Below are 20201 nucleotides of genomic sequence, written 5' to 3'. Positions count from 1 at the left end.
TTGTGACATTTGTAGGCATTTTGCTGTTGTAATGATATTAATGTGGGTGCCGTGAGTTTGTTCGCTAATTCATCCTTATTAGTTTTAGCAATTTTGAATTGTATTATTCAATGTATTATATATATTTGAACATTTAGTAAAAAAGAAAAATGCGGATGTTCAATTTGTTGAGTAAAATGCCAAATTCCCCCTGAAATTTGGAAATGAGCAAATATCTCACTGGAATTGTAAAACTCAATCAAATTGTCTCATGCTTCGTTTGCTACGTCTATTTTGAGCCTTGTAAAGTACATTGTTTGAACCTTCAACCAAGTGAATAACAACTAACCAAAACAATAAAACTATCATTACCAGAATCATCATCATTATCATTGTTTTCAAAATCAGAACCAGGAGGTTCTAACAACACAATAGACCAATCGGATTCATAACCGGACAAAAAAAGTGGGGCACACTCTTGGTCACAATTGAGGCCACCAGAGCAACAAGAAGCAGACCAACTGACGACGACGACGACGCCAGTTCTGACTCGACTGTCTCTCCCTCGTTCCGTTCCTGCTGTGCTGTGCTGTGCTTTGCTTTCATGTGACTGTGCTTTTTCACTTTCTTCTCTTTTCTCACTCACTCACTCACTCACTCACTCTTTAGATCCAATCCAATCTCTCTTCATTTCAACCCTAAATTCCTCTTCCTTTCATTTTCATTCAATTCTCACATCTCGTTAATCCAAATTACCGAAACTTCCACTTCTTTTGTTCCATTCTTCACCAAACTCTCACTACAACACAACCTTATCTATTAATGCATAAACCGTTTCTCGCAATTCATTACTAACTAACTAACTAACTAACTCAGATTCAATTTCACTTTCACTTTCAGATGGAAGATATTTCCAAATACGCACACAGTCCTGCACACGTGGCAGTTTTCAATCGCGATCACGCTTCACTCCGCCGTCTCGTTTCCACCATCCCCAATCTTCTCCGCACCGGCGACGTCACAACAGAACCCGAATCACTCGCCGCCGAGATTCTCGCTGATAAAGTATCCGCCGTAATAGATCGCCGCGATGTTCCAGGTAGAGAAACTCCTCTCCATCTAGCTGTACGTCTTAGGGATCCAATCTCCGCCGAGATTTTGATGTCTTCCGGCGCCGATTGGAGTTTGCAGAACGAACAAGGCTGGAGTGCTTTACAAGAAGCTGTTTGCAATAGAGAGGAAGCGATTGCGGTTGTTATTGCTCGTCATTATCAGCCTCTAGCGTGGGCGAAATGGTGCCGTAGATTGCCGAGGATTATTGCTTCGGCGTCTCGAATTCGTGATTTTTATATGGAGATTTCTTTTCATTTTGAGAGTTCTGTTATTCCTTTTATAGGTAGAATTGCTCCTTCTGATACTTACCGTATTTGGAAACGTGGTTCTAATCTTCGTGCTGATATGACATTAGCTGGTTTTGATGGATTTCGAATTCAGCGTTCGGATCAGAGTTTTTTGTTTCTCGGTGATGGTTATACTTCGGAGGATGGTAATGTGAATCTTCCGCGTGGTTCTTTGATTTCGCTTGCTCATAAGGAGAAGGAAGTTACCAATGCTTTGGAAGGTGCTGGTGCACAGCCTACAGAAGCTGAAGTTGCTCATGAAGTTTCTATGATGTTTCAGACGAATATGTATCGGCCGGGGATTGATGTTACGCAAGCTGAGCTTGTTCCGAATTTGAATTGGAGGCGACAGGAGAAGACTGAGGTTGTTGGGAATTGGAAGGCTAGGGTTTATGATATGCTCAATGTTATGGTGAGTGTGAAATCGAGGCGGGTTCCTGGTGCTTTGAATGATGAAGAGGTTTTTTCGAATGGAGAGGGATATGATGATGTGTTGACTGCCGAGGAAAAGATGCAATTGGATTCAGCATTAAGGATGGGGAACTCTGATGGTGTGGGGAACTCTGATGGTGTTTGTCAGGATGAGGAACAAGGAGGAGGATTTGATGGTCATGAAAATGTACATGAGAATTGTGAACCCAATGGTGCGGCTAAAGAGAAGAAGGGTTGGTTTGGTTGGAACAAGAAAAACTTGAAGAGTGGTGGTGATGAACATGAGGATTCAAAGTCTTCGAAGAAATTCTCGATGTTGGGTTCAGAAGGTAGCAACGAGAGATCGAGTGATCAGCAAAAGCTACAGCCTGAGTTTCTGAAGGAGGGTCATGTAGAAAAGAACTCGAAGAAAGGAAAGGATCAAAACTTGAAAAAGAAAAAGAAGAAAGGAGCGAGTAACGAGTCTAAGAGTGAGAGTGAGTTCAAACGAGGTGTGAGACCTGTCTTGTGGTTGACACAAGACTTCCCTTTGAAAACAGATGAGCTTCTGCCCTTACTTGACATCTTAGCAAACAAGGTGAAGGCTATTAGGAGACTCAGAGAACTTTTGACAACTAAACTTCCTCAAGGAACCTTTCCTGTCAAGGTAACCCAAATACTATCATAACCTTAAGTACTTCATTTTACAATGTGCTTGTATTATCTGTTTCTTATTTTTTGATAAGGCTAGTTAGCTGTGATTTTGTTCATATATTTATTACATACATTAGGCTAGATATGTTATGATCCTTTCTTTAGATAAGAAAGAATTCCCATGATAGAACAATACTACAGAATCAAAAGGATGATGATTGCAAAAGAGATACTAGAATTCTTTATTTTACAGCAATAGGAAAAGAAAATTACAGAATAGTCTCAAAGGAGCACTCTCCTTTCACACTGGATGAACCAGCCATAAAACTCAATTATTCAACGCTATCCCTCCCCTCTACCACCTGAGGGATATTTAAAGTCTTTCTAAGAATAACCAAAATAACAACTGAACTTAATGATCACTGAACAAATTAATCAACTAACTAACTTTCCTAATAACTCTTAACTACTTTAATTACCCTTAATTCTATATCCTAACAAGATACCGAATATTTCAAATGTCCATTATTCTGCTTATTAGATGGTTTTTCCATCATGGTTTGTTTGGTTGGTTTCAGGAAATGTTATCTGTTTCCATTTTCTGTTTTCATTTCTAGTTACAAAAATGTCTTATTGTACATAAAAAATGAGTGAAAACAGTTTTTTTTAAAACTATTTTCTGTACAAATATTTGAAAACAGAGAACATAATGCTAATAATGTGACCTTTTTCGTTTTGTAATTAAAAGGGGAAAATAGGAATTGACAACTAATGTTTTTCTCAAACCAAACAGGCTATGGTTCCTCAATAATGCAAAGTGACATTACATTTGTCATCCATACCTGTTGTACACCAACTTAGTCGCACGACGATGCAAATTATCATCAATTTAGTCTCAAGAATGCAAAATGTCAAGAACTAGTTCCTAAATAAAGGCTCCTCCGCGTCATTCATTTATGTCATTCTGATGAAGAACCAATTTTGGTGACATTTTGCATAACTGAATTGATAACAAAATTTTCCGAGACCTAAAAAGTGATGTCACTTGTACCATATGAGGATGAAAATAGGAGTTTATTCTATAACTTTTTTTTTTAAAACGTTTTCTGTTGTCTAGGCATTCCTCCCCTTCCTTGAAAGTTCTTTATTTCCTATTGGTTGGTTGGGGGATTGGGTTTTATACTTTTCTTTGATAGTGCATGAGTGACAAATTCTTTCTCTATTGTCATAAGTGGGTTCAAATCAATTTCTTTGATTTCATCAGTCTAGTTCCAAATATTGTTGGTTTTCTATGGGGGGATAGATACTATAGTCTATAACCATTCTATTGTCAAATATGTGACTTGAGCTTCTTTGCATCATTATTTGAGATATTTATGATTCCTACTTTGTTTCTCCCTTTGAATCCCTGTCCAACTGCACACTTGCATGGAGTTTTGTTAAAAGAATGAGAAGCTTCTCAAGTCAATTATATGATTCCAGCTTCTTAGCATCATTATTTAAGATAGTTATGGCTCCTAGTTTGTTTCTCCCGTTGAATCCTTGTCTAATTAAACACTTGCATGGAGTTGTGCTAAAAGAATGAGAAGCTTCTCAAGTCCCTGGCTTATACCCAGTATTCTTTAGGCTGACACATGGAGGTGCCCTTCTGTAGATCAAAACCTGAAGATATATAGCTTTTCATCATCCATACAGCACAATGTATTGCAAAGCAAATTCCATATGTTGCCCAAACGTCATTAAACTTGTAGTGGTGTCTTTTCTATTTTGCTCCTAGATATGAAAACTCTAGCACTCCAAGAGTAAAGTTACAGTGGCGTTCTAATTCTAATGGACATCAATACGCAAACCAACACTTATTTCTATGTATAGGTTTTCAAATTGCATTACAGAAAGAATGCCAAAATCTGCTGTCTCGTCCTTTTTGAACATTTTAGAGACTCTTTCAACTGGTCAGATAAATATAGGATATATTTTCATATGTCTGTTACACTTTTCTTTTTTTTATGACAAATTGTATTGTATTGTAAAATAAAATTAATTAATGTTGGGTCCTTGTTTGTATGTTGTGGCATTGTTTCACATATCTCTGGTTATGCTACGGCTATGCAGGTAGCTATTCCTATCGTCCCTACTGTAAGGGTTATTGTCACTTTTACAAAATTTGAGGAGCTTCAGACACCAGAGGAGTTTTCAACTCCACCCTCTAGCCCAGTCTACTTCCAGGATGCTAAATCCAAGGAATCAGAAGGGTCGACATCCTGGGTTTCGTGGATGAAAGGAAGTCGTGGTACGCTATCTAGTGACTCTGATAGTCGTAGTCACAGTCACAGATATAAGGATGAAGTAGACCCTTTCATTATTCCTTCAGACTACAAATGGGTGGATGCAAATGAGAGGAAACGCCGTATGAAGGCAAAAAGAGCCAAACTTAAGAAAAATAAGAAGCAAACTGTGGCTAAAGGAAGCGATGGAGTGCATCAGGGAAGTTCTGATTTGGGAGAATTATGCCAATAGTGATGTGGTCTTTATCGGCTACTTTGATATAACCGTCGCCAAAGCGAGTTTAAAGACAGTATTTTTAAACAGCTGACTATACTTTCCACATTGGATGATCTCTCCAAGAATTTACTGGGAACTTTACGCCTTGATGATTTTTGCCTATTCGCTATATCGGATCATGAAAAGAGCTTTCATCATTTGAAAATTGTTGTATTTTAATGTGAAGTGAAAATGAAGAGAGTATCACCTTCAATTAGTTGGTTACTTGGCTTCATTCTAATTTTCTCCACGATACCAATATTTGTATCTACATCAATATCGTTGGTTATTATTGATCTTGCATTTCATTGAGTTCTATCTCAGTCAGTATTCATTGTTCATTCATCAAGTTTTGGCTATTTTTTGAACTGCCATTGACATTGTAAAATTTGTTGATTTCTGTAACTCTTCATTTTCATAGTTTGGATCCTCTTTGTTACTTTTTCTTTTCACCTTTGATGAGTGGTTACTTTAATTTATGTAAAACAAAAAAGAAAAAGAATTCTTTCATATTTATAGAAGTTCTTTCATAAATGTATAAATCAGTTTGAATAATTGAGCCTTTCATAACTCTTACGATTAGAGATTGCGTTTTTGTAATTATACATACTCTACTTGGTCTTAAATATAATCAAAAGTTGGTAAGAAAAAGATGATGGATGTTCCAAAATATTGTACCAAATACATCAACTTTATTTGATCAATTTATATTTGAGACAAGTAGTGTCAATTAAACATATTTCTTTGTTGAACATTAATCAATCATATTTACAAAAATGTTAAAATTTACAAGACATTACCAAAATCTATCCTTGTTAACACTCAAATATCCAGACATTACCTTTCCCCCTGTATTTCTCATCCCATCTATAAGGAAAGACCAAGTAGAACCCAATGTGCCAACAAAAAAATCTGAATCAGCAGCCATCAAGAAATTAACTAGTGGATAATTAGTGCTGATCTCTCTACCTAGGCTGCCTTCATATTCTGCCATTGACATATTAGCCCTAGCTTGCCGTCTTACCTTGGTATAGTGAAAGTTCCAATGCGAATATTCTCTGGTTTTGTCAATCACTTGCTGAATCAAATCAAGAGTAGTACTTGTGTTAAACAAAGGATTTGAATTCTCAATCCTATATGTGTCGTAGTTAAACAATTCAGACTATCGGATCAAGATCAAATGGTTCACATCCAACTTTACATTTTAGTCTTGACATACTCGATTTGAAATGTGAATCATCTGATCTTGGTTCGATAGTCCAAATTGTCTAACTGCAGTCATGCAGAATTCCATGACTGCAAGAAGTTCTGATAGATTTCTAGTACCTGCATCTCTGTAGAAAGCCAAATGTTATTAAGGTTTGGAAAGTGTCTCCGAGTCTGATCAGCAAGCTGCATGTATTCTTCAAATTCAACTACCTTCATTTCACTTGCTTTGTCTCCCATCCTTACATGCATGCTTAGAAGAGGCCTAGGGATCCATGGTTTATGATTGGACCATACATATTCTTCAATATCAGACCTTGGCTTGTCACTGCTTTCCTGAGACAGGACCAGTATATAATTTTCATGAATACTGACTCATGCAAAACTTCTGCTGTGATTATCCTGAGGCAAAATTTAGGTAGTTTTTCTTATAGGACAGTTTTTCATGGTTCCTCTTTTAATTATGATGAAAAGCAATGTTAAATATATAAATATACTTTTTAACTCTTAATACTCTTACATATTATGTTCAATAAGAAAAATAGTGCAACAAATTTAACAACCACCTTGGGCCAGTCTGCAGTAAGACTTTGAAGAACCATTTTTGCAGCTAATTTTCCAAAGGCGGCGTGGCGGGCCTCATTCATTAAGTTGCACGTGTATTCGGTTGGAAATCTCGTGAAGTAGCGTACAGCCTGGAAACGATATTTATGACAGCAAGATTATGGTATGTTTGGATTGACTTATTTGAACTTATATACTAAAATAAGCACTTGGAAGATTGCTTGGAAGAACTTACGAAAACAACATATGGCATGTACATTGTTTTCAGCTTATTTCCATAAACTCTCCAGGATAGCTTATGAAAACAGCTTATATAAAAATATTTTAACTTTATATTATCTTTTGTTATATAAAAAACTTATGCATAAACACTAAACACTTCTATGATAAGCGCTTATACCAGAATGGCTTAATTAAACTGTTTATCCGAAAATGACATAAATCATAAACATAACCAAAATAAGGACATAGACTCCTTTTCATGCATGTCTAACAAGTACCTGTGCCCTCCACCACTGTCTATCCATTTTTCTATGAGAAACCAACAAACTCCCATTTATAGAAGTTGTAGGTTGCAAATAACTCCATGGAAGTCCCCATTTCCTGAAGTATATATTACAATCGGAAGAACAAAACAACTGTAAGTACTTTCAGAATCTCAGTATTGAAGCAATCATAGACTTTAATTCTGAGAGATTTACCTAGGAGTTGGTCCATTCCATATATACTTGGATGTATAACTTTCTTTTGCGGTCACGACTCCTTTGTTCCACGACTCTTCGCTTTTCATAAGTTCAAATGCACGTTGACGACATTCAAGTGATGTTTCCGGAAAGAAGTAACAACTCCAACTAGACCGGGAAAACCCTGCATATGATAAAGTGACCTTTTCCATATCAATGCATTCATATTGTTTTCTTGTTTCGCAACATTTTCATAATATATGAACATTGTCGATATTCATAGCGACATGATTTTTCTTACAGAATCGTATACCTTTGCAACCATCATGATGGGCCCTGTTGTAATGGTTAGTTACAAGAACTCTTCCTTCATTGATTGCAATACTAAGAAGTCCACACATTGAAGCAATCTGAGCCCCAATGCCAAATCCAGGTAACCTCTCCCAATCAGCAACAAGGAACTTGACATTCGGGTCGCTGCAGTTTAAAGGGTGCTGATGGATCCAAATGTCGCGTTGCACTTTTCTAGTCAAGGGATAGTTATCTTCATCAGATCCTACAATCTGCAAAAGCTTATATTTCAATTCTATTTGTTTTTTATCATTAGTATCGTAAGTGTCCTATTTAAAAAATACCGAAATCAAGTTCAATAGTTGAAAAACGCACCCAGGGTGGATAAGCCCCTTTGGATACAGCCTCATTGTGGTTTGGATTTTGTATATGCTCGTTTGGAACAACAGGGAATGTCTGCAAAAACCCCTTCCAACTTGTCCATGGTGGAAACCTCTCATTTCCTATACGCTTGTCAAAATCGCGATATAGTTGCGTTTTCGACTTGCAGTTTTCCAAATGTGGAGCATTAGGCAAATTAAAACCTCTAATTCCAAATTTGCGCTCCAAGTCTCCGTTATCTCCAGTTGTAGATTTATTCAATAGTTCACTCCAAGATGAGTAAAGCAACGAAACTCTCTCATCGGTCTCTTGCTCTCTAGTGCTCTTCAAATACAATAATCTCTCAGTTTCCTTAAGCTTAAAATTGCAGTTGGATCCTGTAACCATGTCTAAGAAAACAAACATAAGTGATTATTAAAATAATGTCATCATAAAACTAATAGGATTATTTCTATAAACTCTCCGGATAGCTCATGGAAACAACTTATAACTTAATACGGAAAAAGTTGACTCTATTTTATCTTCTATTATAGAACTCATGCATAAACATTGATATAATAAGCGCTTAATTAAATTGTTTATCTAAACAGAAAGTCATAGTAAAAAAAGGCTTTTGGGAGGGGGCTGGAACCCACTTGATGTCAGAATTGACCTCCGAATCAGATTAGGCGATTCAGTGGACCGGATACAAATTGAAAATAATAAATGATACAAATTGACTTACTAATATTGTTATGAGAAGTTGAATTAGCCATTGATGACATTGATGAAAACAAAATGGGACCAAACTGAAAGGTACCAAAAGAAGTCAAAGCAGCTAAGAACAAAGAAGTTAGACAAATTCCACAGAGAAATCCAACAACACAAATTTGACATGGAAATGAACTTCCCATTTGTAATGCTTTTTGAGAAACCACTCTTTCAATAGATTTCTGATTCATTCCCTCCATTTTTCACTTTCTCTATTTCAATGTCTCAAACCAAACACTTGTATTGTATTGCACTGTGCCAACAACTTCAATGATATTTAACAAACCTTAAAAATCAAACAATCATTTGAACTTGTTTCCTTAAATAAACACATTTGTGGGCCATCCCTTTGATGTGATGATTCATATAACTGTAACATTAATGTAAGTTTCCATCAAAATTTATGAAAGTTACACACAAACTAAAGAGTCAGCAAGAAAAACACTATACACAATTTTGTGTGAAATTGATAATATGCTTAAGAACTACAATTAAATAAAATTGGAAAATTTGAAAAATATTTGGAGAAGAAAGGTAGCTTTGAGTTTCTGACCTTGATAGCTTGTTATGAAAAGAAAATCAAATGCAAAGTTGAAAGGAAAAGAATCATCAAAGAACATACAAACACATGCAGTGAAAAGGACAAAAGTGGAGTTATAATCAAGGAAGAAGATAAGAATATGATGTAACAACTTTATTAGAAACCTTAGGAATATTAATGCACATTTTTATATCTAACATGTGTTTGTGACATATTATTATTATACTAGTAAGTTATGAATCACTAACACATATAATAACCACAACAATAGCATGTTGACAATGATATCAATATTAGTTTAAAAATAAAAATAATTAAATGCAACTATCTCAATGAATTCAATGATAATTTTAGAAAAATAAAAGTAATTAAATGTAACTACATGCTTGTTAGTATCGTGTTGGTGTTTCACGAGACTGGATTCTCGCCTGTGACATGAGAGGTCTAGTAAAATCTGCACCGCTTATTATATCTAATATATAAGTGATGAATTAATTTGAAATGAGGTTGTACCAAAAAAATAAAATTGAAATGGGGTAAAAGGATTGGACATTTGGTCTGGCCAAAACAAAAAGGAGGAAAAGTGTTGGAAATGTGAAGGAACAGGTGGAGTATATTTCTGCATGGGAAGCATAGGAAGAGAACAAAACAAAGGGAAAATACCAATGCAGTGCTTCAAAGTTGTAACCATGAAAGGATTCTTGAGTTGAGGGGTGGAGTGTGGTGGGTCCCAATGGACAAGAGATTAATTTGGTGCAGTTGCCACATACATTTATCTTCTTTTTTCACTCACATTTTATTAATTTTTTATTTTCATATATAGAATCAAATTTAAGTAAGGTACGTCGTTAGTTGGCGCTAGATTTATTAAGAAGGATTACTGTTCGATCTCCCGCAACTACAATTAAAAGTGGGTTGATAGTTCAGTGGACAAGATACTCATAGTGAAAACAAAAGAAATTAGGTAAGTTGAGTTTAATGGAATAATCATATTTAAGACAAATGTTAAGATTCAAAGAAGTGTATCAAAATCCTCACACATCGTGTTGAATCAGTTGATAGTGAGAGTTGAATTTAAGTGTATTAGTTAATCTAAGTGTATATAGTGTATCTTACTGTCTTGGATGCAAAGATGTTAATAAGGTTTCTTTTTTCATAGTGGAAGTTTTCAATTTTCATTACCTACAAAAGGGGCACTTCATATGGTAGAGACTATCTAGTCATTTTTTTATATTAATTTGTTTTGTTTACGATGAGCTGGGGATCGAACCCAGGACCTACAACGTACTACCCAAACCCCCCACTACTAGATCAATCCTAGTGGCTTTTTTCTATATTAATTTAATCAATAGATTATAATTTTTTGCTCGATAAAATACATAAACACATGACAGAGCAATTTGTTTCATATGATATATTTATAATGTTTAAAGAGTGTTTTAGGGGCACTCGTTAGCATTTTTCAAAAGAGTAAATGCTAAGAAATAATTCATTATAACATGCGTGTTAAAAAAATGATTTTTTAAAATGTAATCCCTCTGGCCATAAATATAAGCAAAAATGAACTTTTTAGATTTATTGAATAACATATGTATTTAGACTATAAGACCAAATACATATGTTATTTAATGAATTAAAAAATGCAATTTTATTTATATTTGTGGTCGGAGGGAGTATTTGTTAAACGGTTAGAGATTGAACATTGAACTAAAATAATTAAAAGATACATTTTTTTTGTTACAAAAAGATACAAATATTTACTACGTGTTGTTGGTATTCTTGTTCATATTTATTTGTTAGTGTTATCAGTTATCACTTATCAAAGTTCAAAATAACACGAGTAGACTTTCTAGTGTTTTTTTAATTAATTGATTAATTAATTATGTTTTCTTTCCTAGATAAAATCAATAAAAATGTTATTGTAGATCCATTTATTTCGTATGGTCAATTTGCAAAACATAGTCACCTTTTAAGAATTGTTAACATTTTGTTTTTGGTCTTGAGAATTGTTAACATTTACCATCGTCTAATTTCTTATTTAAAAAAAGACTTTCATATAAAATATCATTTATGTATAGACTTTCATAATCAATCATAGCAAGCATGTAATGCGAGATAGAATAATGGTAGTGGACTAGTGGTATGGGAATTGCTCTCATGAAGAAGATTTGGTGCCTTCTTGATTTTTTGGGAATCAAACAAATGTGCAGATATGTTTGGGGAAATGAAGATAAATGTATGATTATGTTCTTTGAAAACTCTTTATAGGATTGCTCAGAGGCTAAGTTTACGATGCACAAGCTCTTTATGTTGTGCATTAGGCACAAATAATGATTTATATTATAATGAATACGAATTTTATAAAATTTATTGTTGGATTGAAAATTTATTGAGACTTATCAAGATTAACGACCGGTAACGACCGTTAATCTTGATGAATCTCAATAACATATCAAATAATTTTCAAAAAAATTTCAATTTTTTTATGGATGATTTATATGATATATAAACTTTCAATCTAACAGTGAATTTTGTAAAATTCGTATTTGTTATAATATAAATCCTCCTTGCACCATGCAAACTTGAATGGCTTGTGTATAGTATACAAAGCCTTGCTCAGATTGTGGAAGAGGATTGTAGGGGTGCTTCTTATCCTAGTTTATTCTATGTAAACTTTTCCTTTTTTGGGCTTAGGCCCCGTTGAATACTAAAAAGTAAATAAATTATTTTTATGAAATACAAATAAACGTATATTTTAAGGATAATATATAGGTTGGTATTTAGGAGTGTCAATTGGGCAGAGTATTTTTCTCATTCTTTTTTATCATCATCATCATCATCTAAAAAATACTTTTCAACTTCATTTTTCATCCCGGGGAGTATTCTCTTCCATCCCTGCAGATCTCCATGGTTCTCGTGAAGACTCTATCAACATTAAAAATGTATAAATTTTTTATTATTTTTCAATCAAACTAATAGTCAAAAAAATTAAATTTCAATTATAGAACAAATAAAAACTTCCGACATTATTGTGAGTCTTATAACAATAATAAACCTCATATATAAACGAAATTTGGATTCACAAACCCAGAGATGCTCTCCAAAATGCGCTCCCTACTAAATCAATGCTCTCTCAGTGAGGGATGCTCCAAGATATCTTCTGCCCTAGGTGCAACACGGACGAAGAGACAACGCTGCACTGTTTAAGAGACCGTGAATTCGTGAAGGGCTTATGGAAATCATTTGGATTCACAAACCACACTTTCTTCCAAGAAAATAACTTATATAGCTGGTTGCGACATAGCATCGATGGGCCATCTATTTTCCTATTTCTAGCAACGGTTTGGTGGTTATGGAGAGCAAGAAATCAGATGTGGACGAAAAACAAGGTTATGTCTTACTTTACTCTCAGGATGTACATCGATAATTATGCACATCTTCTTAAAAAGTGCTTTTTCAATCTTAATGTGAGTTTGGACACTCGAATGGTTCGCTGGAATGCTCAGAGGGTACATGCATGATCTTGAACGTTGATGGAAGTAGTATCGGTAATCCTGGAGTTTCCGGTTTCGGAGGCTTGATTCGTAACTCGGATGGTGCGTGGGTACAAAGTTTTGCTGGTAATATAGGATTCTCGAATATCCTTCACGTGGAATTATTGACAGTTTATCACGGTTTAACTTTGGCTTGAGAGCTGGACATCAAAGAGCTTTGGTGCTATGTGGACTATTTAGCCAAACATGGAACACGAAACCCCCGAAGTTTATTCTCCTGTAGCTATTCCACCTATGGAATGAGTCTCATCCTGTTAGCCGATGTTTGTGGGACTTTATTTTCTAGATAATTTGTTTGTTAATCACTGATGTTTTCCCTTTTCTTTCCCTCCTTGTACCAAACAAAAAAAATATATAAACGAAATTGATATACTTGTGTAAAAATACAAATAATATATGGCATGTAAGGTACTTGAATATATACATATAAAAATCACTTTTAAAAAAGTGTTTGGGAACAGGGTCCTACAGGACAAGAGTCGAGAGTTAAAATCGCATCCTCACCCCCAAATCCCTCGGGGGGGGCCCTTTTCTCCCCATCCATGCGGGGGATAATTCTTCACATTCAAGCCCCAAACAAGGTAGTTCCTACAAATATACAAATTGAATAGAGTGGCAAAGCGGGTGGCCCACCCCATTTAAGCCCATCCAAAAGTGGGGCAGGACTGCCCAACTTAGGTGTCCAAGCTCAAAATTGAATAGGGTGGAATTCTTCGCATTCACCTTTTTTTTTGTTGACAATTGCCTCTTGTTCACTCAAGCCAGCCAGGCTCATCTTGTCAAAGAGGCCCTTCATTCCTTTTGCCATGCCTCTGCAGTGCACCTCAATCACCATAATCATGTGGGAAAATATTTTCGCTTTCCTAACAATTCTTAGGAGAGCATATTACCTTCTTCATGTTAACTTTCAAAAGTTAACTTCTGGAATGTAAAAAACCTTGTTCCAAAAGTTAAATACTGGGATGCAAGATGAATTTGTTCAACCTTCTTGATGCTAACTTTCATATCATATTTTTACATTCTAGAAGTTAACTACTGAAAGACATTAACAGTTCCAAAATTAAGTTATATAATACATTACATCGGGAAGTGAATGCATACATAAATATCTGAAGTTATAGACATTATGTATTCTATAACTTCCCGATGTAATGTTTTTTTTTCTTGTTCAAAAACATTACATCGGGAAGTTATAGAATACATAAATATCTGCTCTTATATTTTTAAAACAAGTTCACTACCACTTTTAAGAGAATATAATTACACTTGGTCACTTTCCTTGCTCTCTAATTTGAAAATTAACTTACATAAGTATTTACCGCAGGAAGATTCGGCCAAACCATTCACTGTATCTCTACTACTCTGCTTGGTTCTTGCCCTTCTTCTCAATATAACTAGCTGCATTCATCTCAAAGATAGTTATGTTATACTAGTAGGTAATCATAGGAAGGAGAAGGGAAAGAGGAAAGGGAAAATGATGGGAAAGAGATTTCAAAAGTTTACTTCCCAAAAAGATGAGGATAGATTGAGGAAGTTATGTACCAAAAAATAAAACGGAAGGGAATTATCGGAAAAATAGGGAATGCAGATAGCTCCCATAACTTAAAAAACACTAATAATATAGTTGAAACATCCCAGGATCCAAAAATATTTCTAGAAGTTCTAGTGTTCAAACATTCCAAGAATATGCAACAAATATCTGGAGTGAAGTTTCCCAATGCAAATTATACCAAACCACTGATTAAGGAAGCCATAGTCAAAATCAGAAAGGGAAATTCCAGCATGTTATCTGCGGAAGCAGACACACTAGAAGCCTTATGCCTTTACAGGGTTGGAAATTATTCTTCTTTACTCGTCAGTCTTCGCTCGTTTTGAGGGTGGTGCGACAAATTGGCCTTCTTCCAGCTCAAGTTCATCAGTAACTTTAGCATCATCTCCCTTTTGCTTTGTGCTTGTATCCTGGGAACTTCCTTCAGGCTTGTTATCTGGAGTGCTACCATTTGTTCCAAGTTTCTCATGACCTTCATTTTTGTTTTCTAAATTTTCAACTGTTGGAGGTGCCACTACGCTTGATAGTGGAGCAGAAGGATCATTCGACTTGATCTGTTGCTCAAACATCATTTGTAGATGTTTCCCTTGGTTCTCAATTTGAATCTGTAAATTTCTTTGAATCTGCATAATAGGTATTGTAGTTATAATAACAGAACACACCGTCATCTTCCTTACAAAGTATGGGGTGCTAAAAACCACCTCGTCGCCCAAAATCACACGGTAAAGACAAAGTGAATTTTAGCAACTAAAATATACCTCAAGTTGTTCATGAAGCCGCTTCTGGAGTTCCATCTGCAACCGCAATGCTTCAGTAATTCCCTTAGGTCTGCATAACCACAATCCAAAGTATGTTTCCAGACATTGATATATCATCTCAACACAATTAAAGCAAAAGGAATAACTTTCAAATATTGGAAATGAGGACAACAAATATTGGAAATGAGGACAACAAGTATCATACCATAGCAAACACTAGATCTATATGGATCAGTTTTTAAGTCACATCCTTGTCATAGGTTAAATCTTAAATTCAAATATATGATACTCCCTTCCTCCTACAATATAAATCATTCTAGCCAACAAAAATTGTCTCATTTTATATGCCGTTTTACAATATCAATAAAGTATTAATAGCGTTTTTCCTATTATAATGCTTACTATCTATTATTCTCTCATTTTCCGATTCTCGTAATTTACCTTAATTTGTGTCATTGACATATTTTGGAACCGAGTGAGTAAATGACAAAAGTTATTTTGATTGAACATTACACATTTATACTCAAACTCTATGCATACAATTGAAGGATGTTATTGTCAGAAAAAATATCAACAATTAAGAAAAAAAAATCTAGATAAGTTGAGGAGGGACTCAGTCCATCAAAAAAAAAAAAAAAAGGAGGGACTCACGTTTTTAAGTCTATAGTTGTCATTTCATCGATTGAAGTCAACTTCTTCTCTTCAATTCCTGAAGGTAAGGAAAAAAAGGTCATTCACACCATTATTCTCAGATTCATCCAAAAACTTGTTGCATATCCACGAGCTTATTAAGTGTTTTTAAACCCTAAAGATAACAGGATAAATAAATTTGAACAGATACGTAAGCATGAAAAGCGACAATACATAACAACTGGTTTTCCCATCCTGGTGTTAAGGAAGTTGTAGGAGTTAACATATCATGATTCAAACCTTGGTAAAGGAAACAAAATTCTAACAAAACTAATTTACTAATATTTGCCTTTTAAAAAAAACAATTATATATCACAAATAACACATCTTTCTGGAAACTTTACAGGTGATGACTGAAGAAACCCTAAACCATAGATATAAACAAAAAGCAACCTGATTTATATGAACATTAAACAGCCATATAGATTTGCACATACCTTCTGATGGTTCCGGTTTGTATCTGGCAGTTCTATATTTCTGAAATTGAAAGAACAAATAATTAATTATAACACTTTGACTAAAACAGACCCAAGGATAGAAGAAAAATAAAAAATGTACCTGCAGATGGCTTTTCACATGATAGATGGTAAGGCCCTCAACTTTCATCAAGTTCAAGACACCCTTTGGTGTAGCCTCTACATGTATATTAACACCATGAGATAACAAGGTAAATCTCTAGTAAGAAGGACAATAAGTACAAGATTAAGGAGAAGCGAACATACTCTCACTACCACCAAGCTGATTGACTGCTTCCACAAAGGCCTCATGAAGTTCTGGAGTCCAACGCATTCTAGGCTTAGATTGTGATGTAGTCGACACAGAAGAATTAGGAAGACCATTAACTTCTTTAGATGGTACATACTGCTGCAGTGAAACCTGGGTCTCTTGCATCAAGAGAGAAGGCTGTATTTCTGGATCCTACACATTAAAACAAATTAATTATAAAAAAAAATTTAGATGGACAAAGAGTTAAGTGAAAATAAACAGCATATTTCAAACGGTAAAGAAGCACATACAAAGCGAAAGGATGGAAAGAGGGAATGAACTATATACACATACTTATACTCACAAGGCAATGATTGATGAATGGATTTTTTTAAAGAAAAATAAACCTAACACACACCAACGCAAATCACATGGCATGTTTATATTATAATGCCGACAACTGGATAGTTGCAGATAATTATACACATACCACTTGACCTGATTTTCATCAGCATCATAAACTAGTTCATTCATAATAAACAACCATGATCCTTAACTATACAGAGGCCTGAGATTCCGCCTCATATTCTAGTAAGAAACAAACCTGTTCTGCTATATTGTTATCACTGAGAAGTTCATTCCAATTCGGCTGAGGAGATTCATCAACAGACATTAACTGATCAACCCACTCCTTGAAATCAGTTGTTTTGGCGTTTCCACCTAAGACGTCGGAACCACTGTATTCCACATGATCATTCTGGATGGGAGCATCAGGAAACTGAAGAATATCATCAAATGGATCTGTTCCCCAGGAAAGAACATCACTTTCTTGAGGGAATGGCGTAGAATGTATTTCTGAAGCAGAGGCAAACGGGACGTTATCAGGGAGTTGATCAGCAGAGGTTGAAAACATGTGCCCAACACTTCTGATGTTGGAATTAATTGATGCAGCCTGCATCGAGGACGAGGGATAAGATGAAGACATAGCTCCAACCAAAGGCTTCCAATTGAATCAATCAACTTTATATGACCTGATTTCAATATGAAAAGTAAGTTGTATGTCAACTATCTCCTCCTCCTGTTTGGATAAATTAATAAACTAAACGCTAATAACATAAGTGCTTATCATATAATTGCTCATGTCATGTGCATGTGTAAGCTATTTTTATAACAAAAGATAAAAGAAAATAAAATTGTTTTCACACTTGAGGTGTAAGCTCACTGTTTAGCTTTATAATGTCAAGGTGCCAAGTTCGAATCCCATCAGAGACAGTTGTAAAATTGTCATTATTGCCACTCGAATTAATAAAAATTTCTCCTTCCCCAATTTTTTTATTAAAACAAAAAAAATTGTTTTCATATAATTTCATAAGATATCCTTACAGAGAACTTATTGGAATAAGCTGAAAACAACTTTGGACATATCATAAGTTGTTTTCATAAGCTCTCTCACCCAGTCTCACAGGTTTTTACGTCAGTCAGTATATAAGCTCAATTCTCAAATAAGTCAATCCAATCAATCCAAACCGAACCTAATAGTAATCACTAATCACTAATCAGAGAATTACAATTATAATTGCCAATCACATAACTATACAAAATATAATCCAATAATTTCATACATCTTAAAAGAAAATAGCTTAATCACAAAAACACCAACAAAAAAAAAAAAAAACAGATAGTAGTAAACTAATGCTTGTTTTGCAAGTGGAATATATTCGTAAGACTTGTGGCAATAAAATATGCAGAAACACAACAACATTGATTTGAAGAGTTCACGTAAACAAAATCAATGGAAAATTGAAGACGATTCACCGTTCACTGCACAATCACCGTCGAAAAGGACGAAAAGCAATAATAACAAATCAAAAACAGTTACATGATTTATTCATTTTTATTGAATTGAAAGGAATAAAATTGAAGAGATTAAAGTTGAATTGAATTGAGAGAATATAAAAGAAAGATTGATCGAACCTTGGGAAGAGTAGCAGAAAGAAGCGTTAGTGCATAATTTAATTAATTAATTAATTAATTAATTATGAATTGGGGGATTGTGGTTTGTTAAGTTTGTCTCATAAGATGAACGAGAGGACGTAAGAATAAGAGGCTAACCCCACCACCTCACCTCATCATCCTCCCACTTTGTTTTTCGCCTCTTTTATATCATTTCTCACTTGTCACATTCCCACTGTGACGTAGGTTTTTTTTTTTTTTTTTTTTACATATCAGAGCGTTTCTCTCTTTAAGTTTTATCGATAAATCGAATATTCTTCGTATCAAATGTGTTCGGTATAAAAATTGAATAATGCTAGCAACACACTCTTTAACAAACACACTCCAACACACTCTTTTTTATTGGTTGAAATTCACTTGGATCCCATAAAAAGATGTGGACCCATATAACTTTTATGGGACCCATAAAAATTTTAACCAATAAAAAGAGTGTGTGTTAGAGTGTGTTTGTTAAAAAGTGTGTTGCTAGTACTCCTCATAAAAATTTGTTCAGCTTTCACTTGAGTCTTGAGAATCGTGGGATTAGTCGCACAAATTAGTACGGTCAATTCATATAAAATTTTATTCCGTCTTCAGTTGAGTCTACGAATTAATTTAATAATTTAATAATTCTTTAAATTGGATATCGAATTTTGTTGAAGAAAATATGAAATATGTTTTTCTGCACCTTGGTTGCAACCATCTGATTCAGATGTATCTTGACTTTTATAAATTTTTGACTTTATCTTGTTCAAAAAAATAAATTGTTGACTTTATTAATACTACAATGTTTTAAGTTTTATTTTGAGAAATAATAGTAGAATTTTTTTTATTTTGAAAAATAATATAAAAAATATATCAATGTCAAATGTGATTTTTGTTTTGTCAAACGTGTTTTTAATTAGAGTCACACACTTTAACTGTGCAAAAATAAGAGATTCGTGGTTCGAATCTCGACCCTTACAAAATATTTCTAGTAGTTAACAATTGGGCTACATTAGTTAACACAAAAAATTGTTTAGTACATAGAATTTTAATTTAATTGCAAGTTTAACCCCTTAAATTTCACAAATGTACAAACTATAACCTCACAATTTTAAGACAAGCGATTTTGACCTCAATTTTATGTCCTTTCTAATTTACCACCCCTCACACATATTTTAACCCAATTTCATCTTTCACCGCCACCATAGTGATGCTTATTTAGTACGGATGGCAAAAAAATTCAAACCCAAAAGACCCACCCGAACCCAAACCTAAGTCAACGGGCGAAACCCGATTTGACTGAGTTTGGGTTTGGGTTCGGGTGACCCCCGATAATATGGGTGTGAGTTTGGTAACAGTCAAACCCACACCCGAAACACATACACCCATCCGAAATATTTTATAATTACCTAATTACCCTTATAGTCTTCCTCAATTTCCTTAGAAGACCTTAAATTTTAGTTGTAATTTAATTTCTTGAAAGTCTATATTGTAATTTCTTGAAAGTCTATGTTTGAATTTCCTTGGAAGACCTTAATTTTAGTTGTAATTTAATTCAAAGTCTATG

General features: G+C 34.5%; 3 protein-coding genes across 6 annotated transcripts; 1 reads left to right on the top strand and 2 right to left on the bottom strand.

The window, feature by feature from the left end:
- The first annotated feature begins 346 nt into the window (after nt 1–346).
- On the top strand, nt 347–5410 carry LOC123903159 (ankyrin repeat domain-containing protein 13C-like). The gene is made up of 2 exons (XM_045953070.1): nt 347–2457; nt 4557–5410. The coding sequence occupies exons 1-2, from the start codon at nt 880–882 to the stop codon at nt 4959–4961; spliced, it is 1983 nt and encodes a 660-aa protein (XP_045809026.1). The 5' UTR covers nt 347–879; the 3' UTR covers nt 4962–5410.
- Nucleotides 5411–5531: 121 nt separating this feature from the next.
- LOC123903160 lies at nt 5532–9583 on the bottom strand. 2 transcript variants are annotated; one of them, XM_045953071.1, is made up of 9 exons: nt 9414–9583; nt 8835–9230; nt 8105–8499; nt 7752–8001; nt 7457–7622; nt 7256–7358; nt 6758–6886; nt 6312–6527; nt 5532–6063 (listed from the first exon to the last, which is right to left on the bottom strand). In XM_045953071.1, the coding sequence occupies exons 2-9, from the start codon at nt 9058–9060 to the stop codon at nt 5782–5784; spliced, it is 1767 nt and encodes a 588-aa protein (XP_045809027.1). In that variant the 5' UTR covers nt 9061–9230; nt 9414–9583; the 3' UTR covers nt 5532–5781. The 2 variants fall into 2 exon arrangements, with proteins under 2 accessions (XP_045809027.1, XP_045809028.1); XM_045953072.1 differs by having other exon boundaries at nt 5659–6063; nt 8835–9583.
- Nucleotides 9584–14494: 4911 nt separating this feature from the next.
- Nucleotides 14495–18876, bottom strand: LOC123903158 (protein PHR1-LIKE 1-like). Of its 3 annotated transcripts, none has more exons than XM_045953069.1 (8): nt 18632–18876; nt 17262–17688; nt 16675–16870; nt 16511–16587; nt 16390–16429; nt 15914–15971; nt 15263–15332; nt 14495–15127 (listed from the first exon to the last, which is right to left on the bottom strand). In XM_045953069.1, the coding sequence occupies exons 2-8, from the start codon at nt 17640–17642 to the stop codon at nt 14804–14806; spliced, it is 1146 nt and encodes a 381-aa protein (XP_045809025.1). In that variant the 5' UTR covers nt 17643–17688; nt 18632–18876; the 3' UTR covers nt 14495–14803. The 3 variants fall into 3 exon arrangements, with proteins under 3 accessions (XP_045809025.1, XP_045809023.1, XP_045809024.1); XM_045953067.1 differs by lacking the exon at nt 18632–18876 and adding an exon at nt 18473–18612; XM_045953068.1 differs by lacking the exon at nt 18632–18876 and adding an exon at nt 17880–18571.
- Nucleotides 18877–20201: the final 1325 nt, after the last annotated feature.

The sequence above is a fragment of the Trifolium pratense genome, linkage group LG1 (assembly GCF_020283565.1).
Source record: "Trifolium pratense cultivar HEN17-A07 linkage group LG1, ARS_RC_1.1, whole genome shotgun sequence".
NCBI lineage: Eukaryota > Viridiplantae > Streptophyta > Magnoliopsida > Fabales > Fabaceae > Trifolium > Trifolium pratense.
The sequence above is the reverse complement of the archived record's forward strand: the minus strand, read 5'-3'. Positions and strand labels throughout refer to the sequence as shown.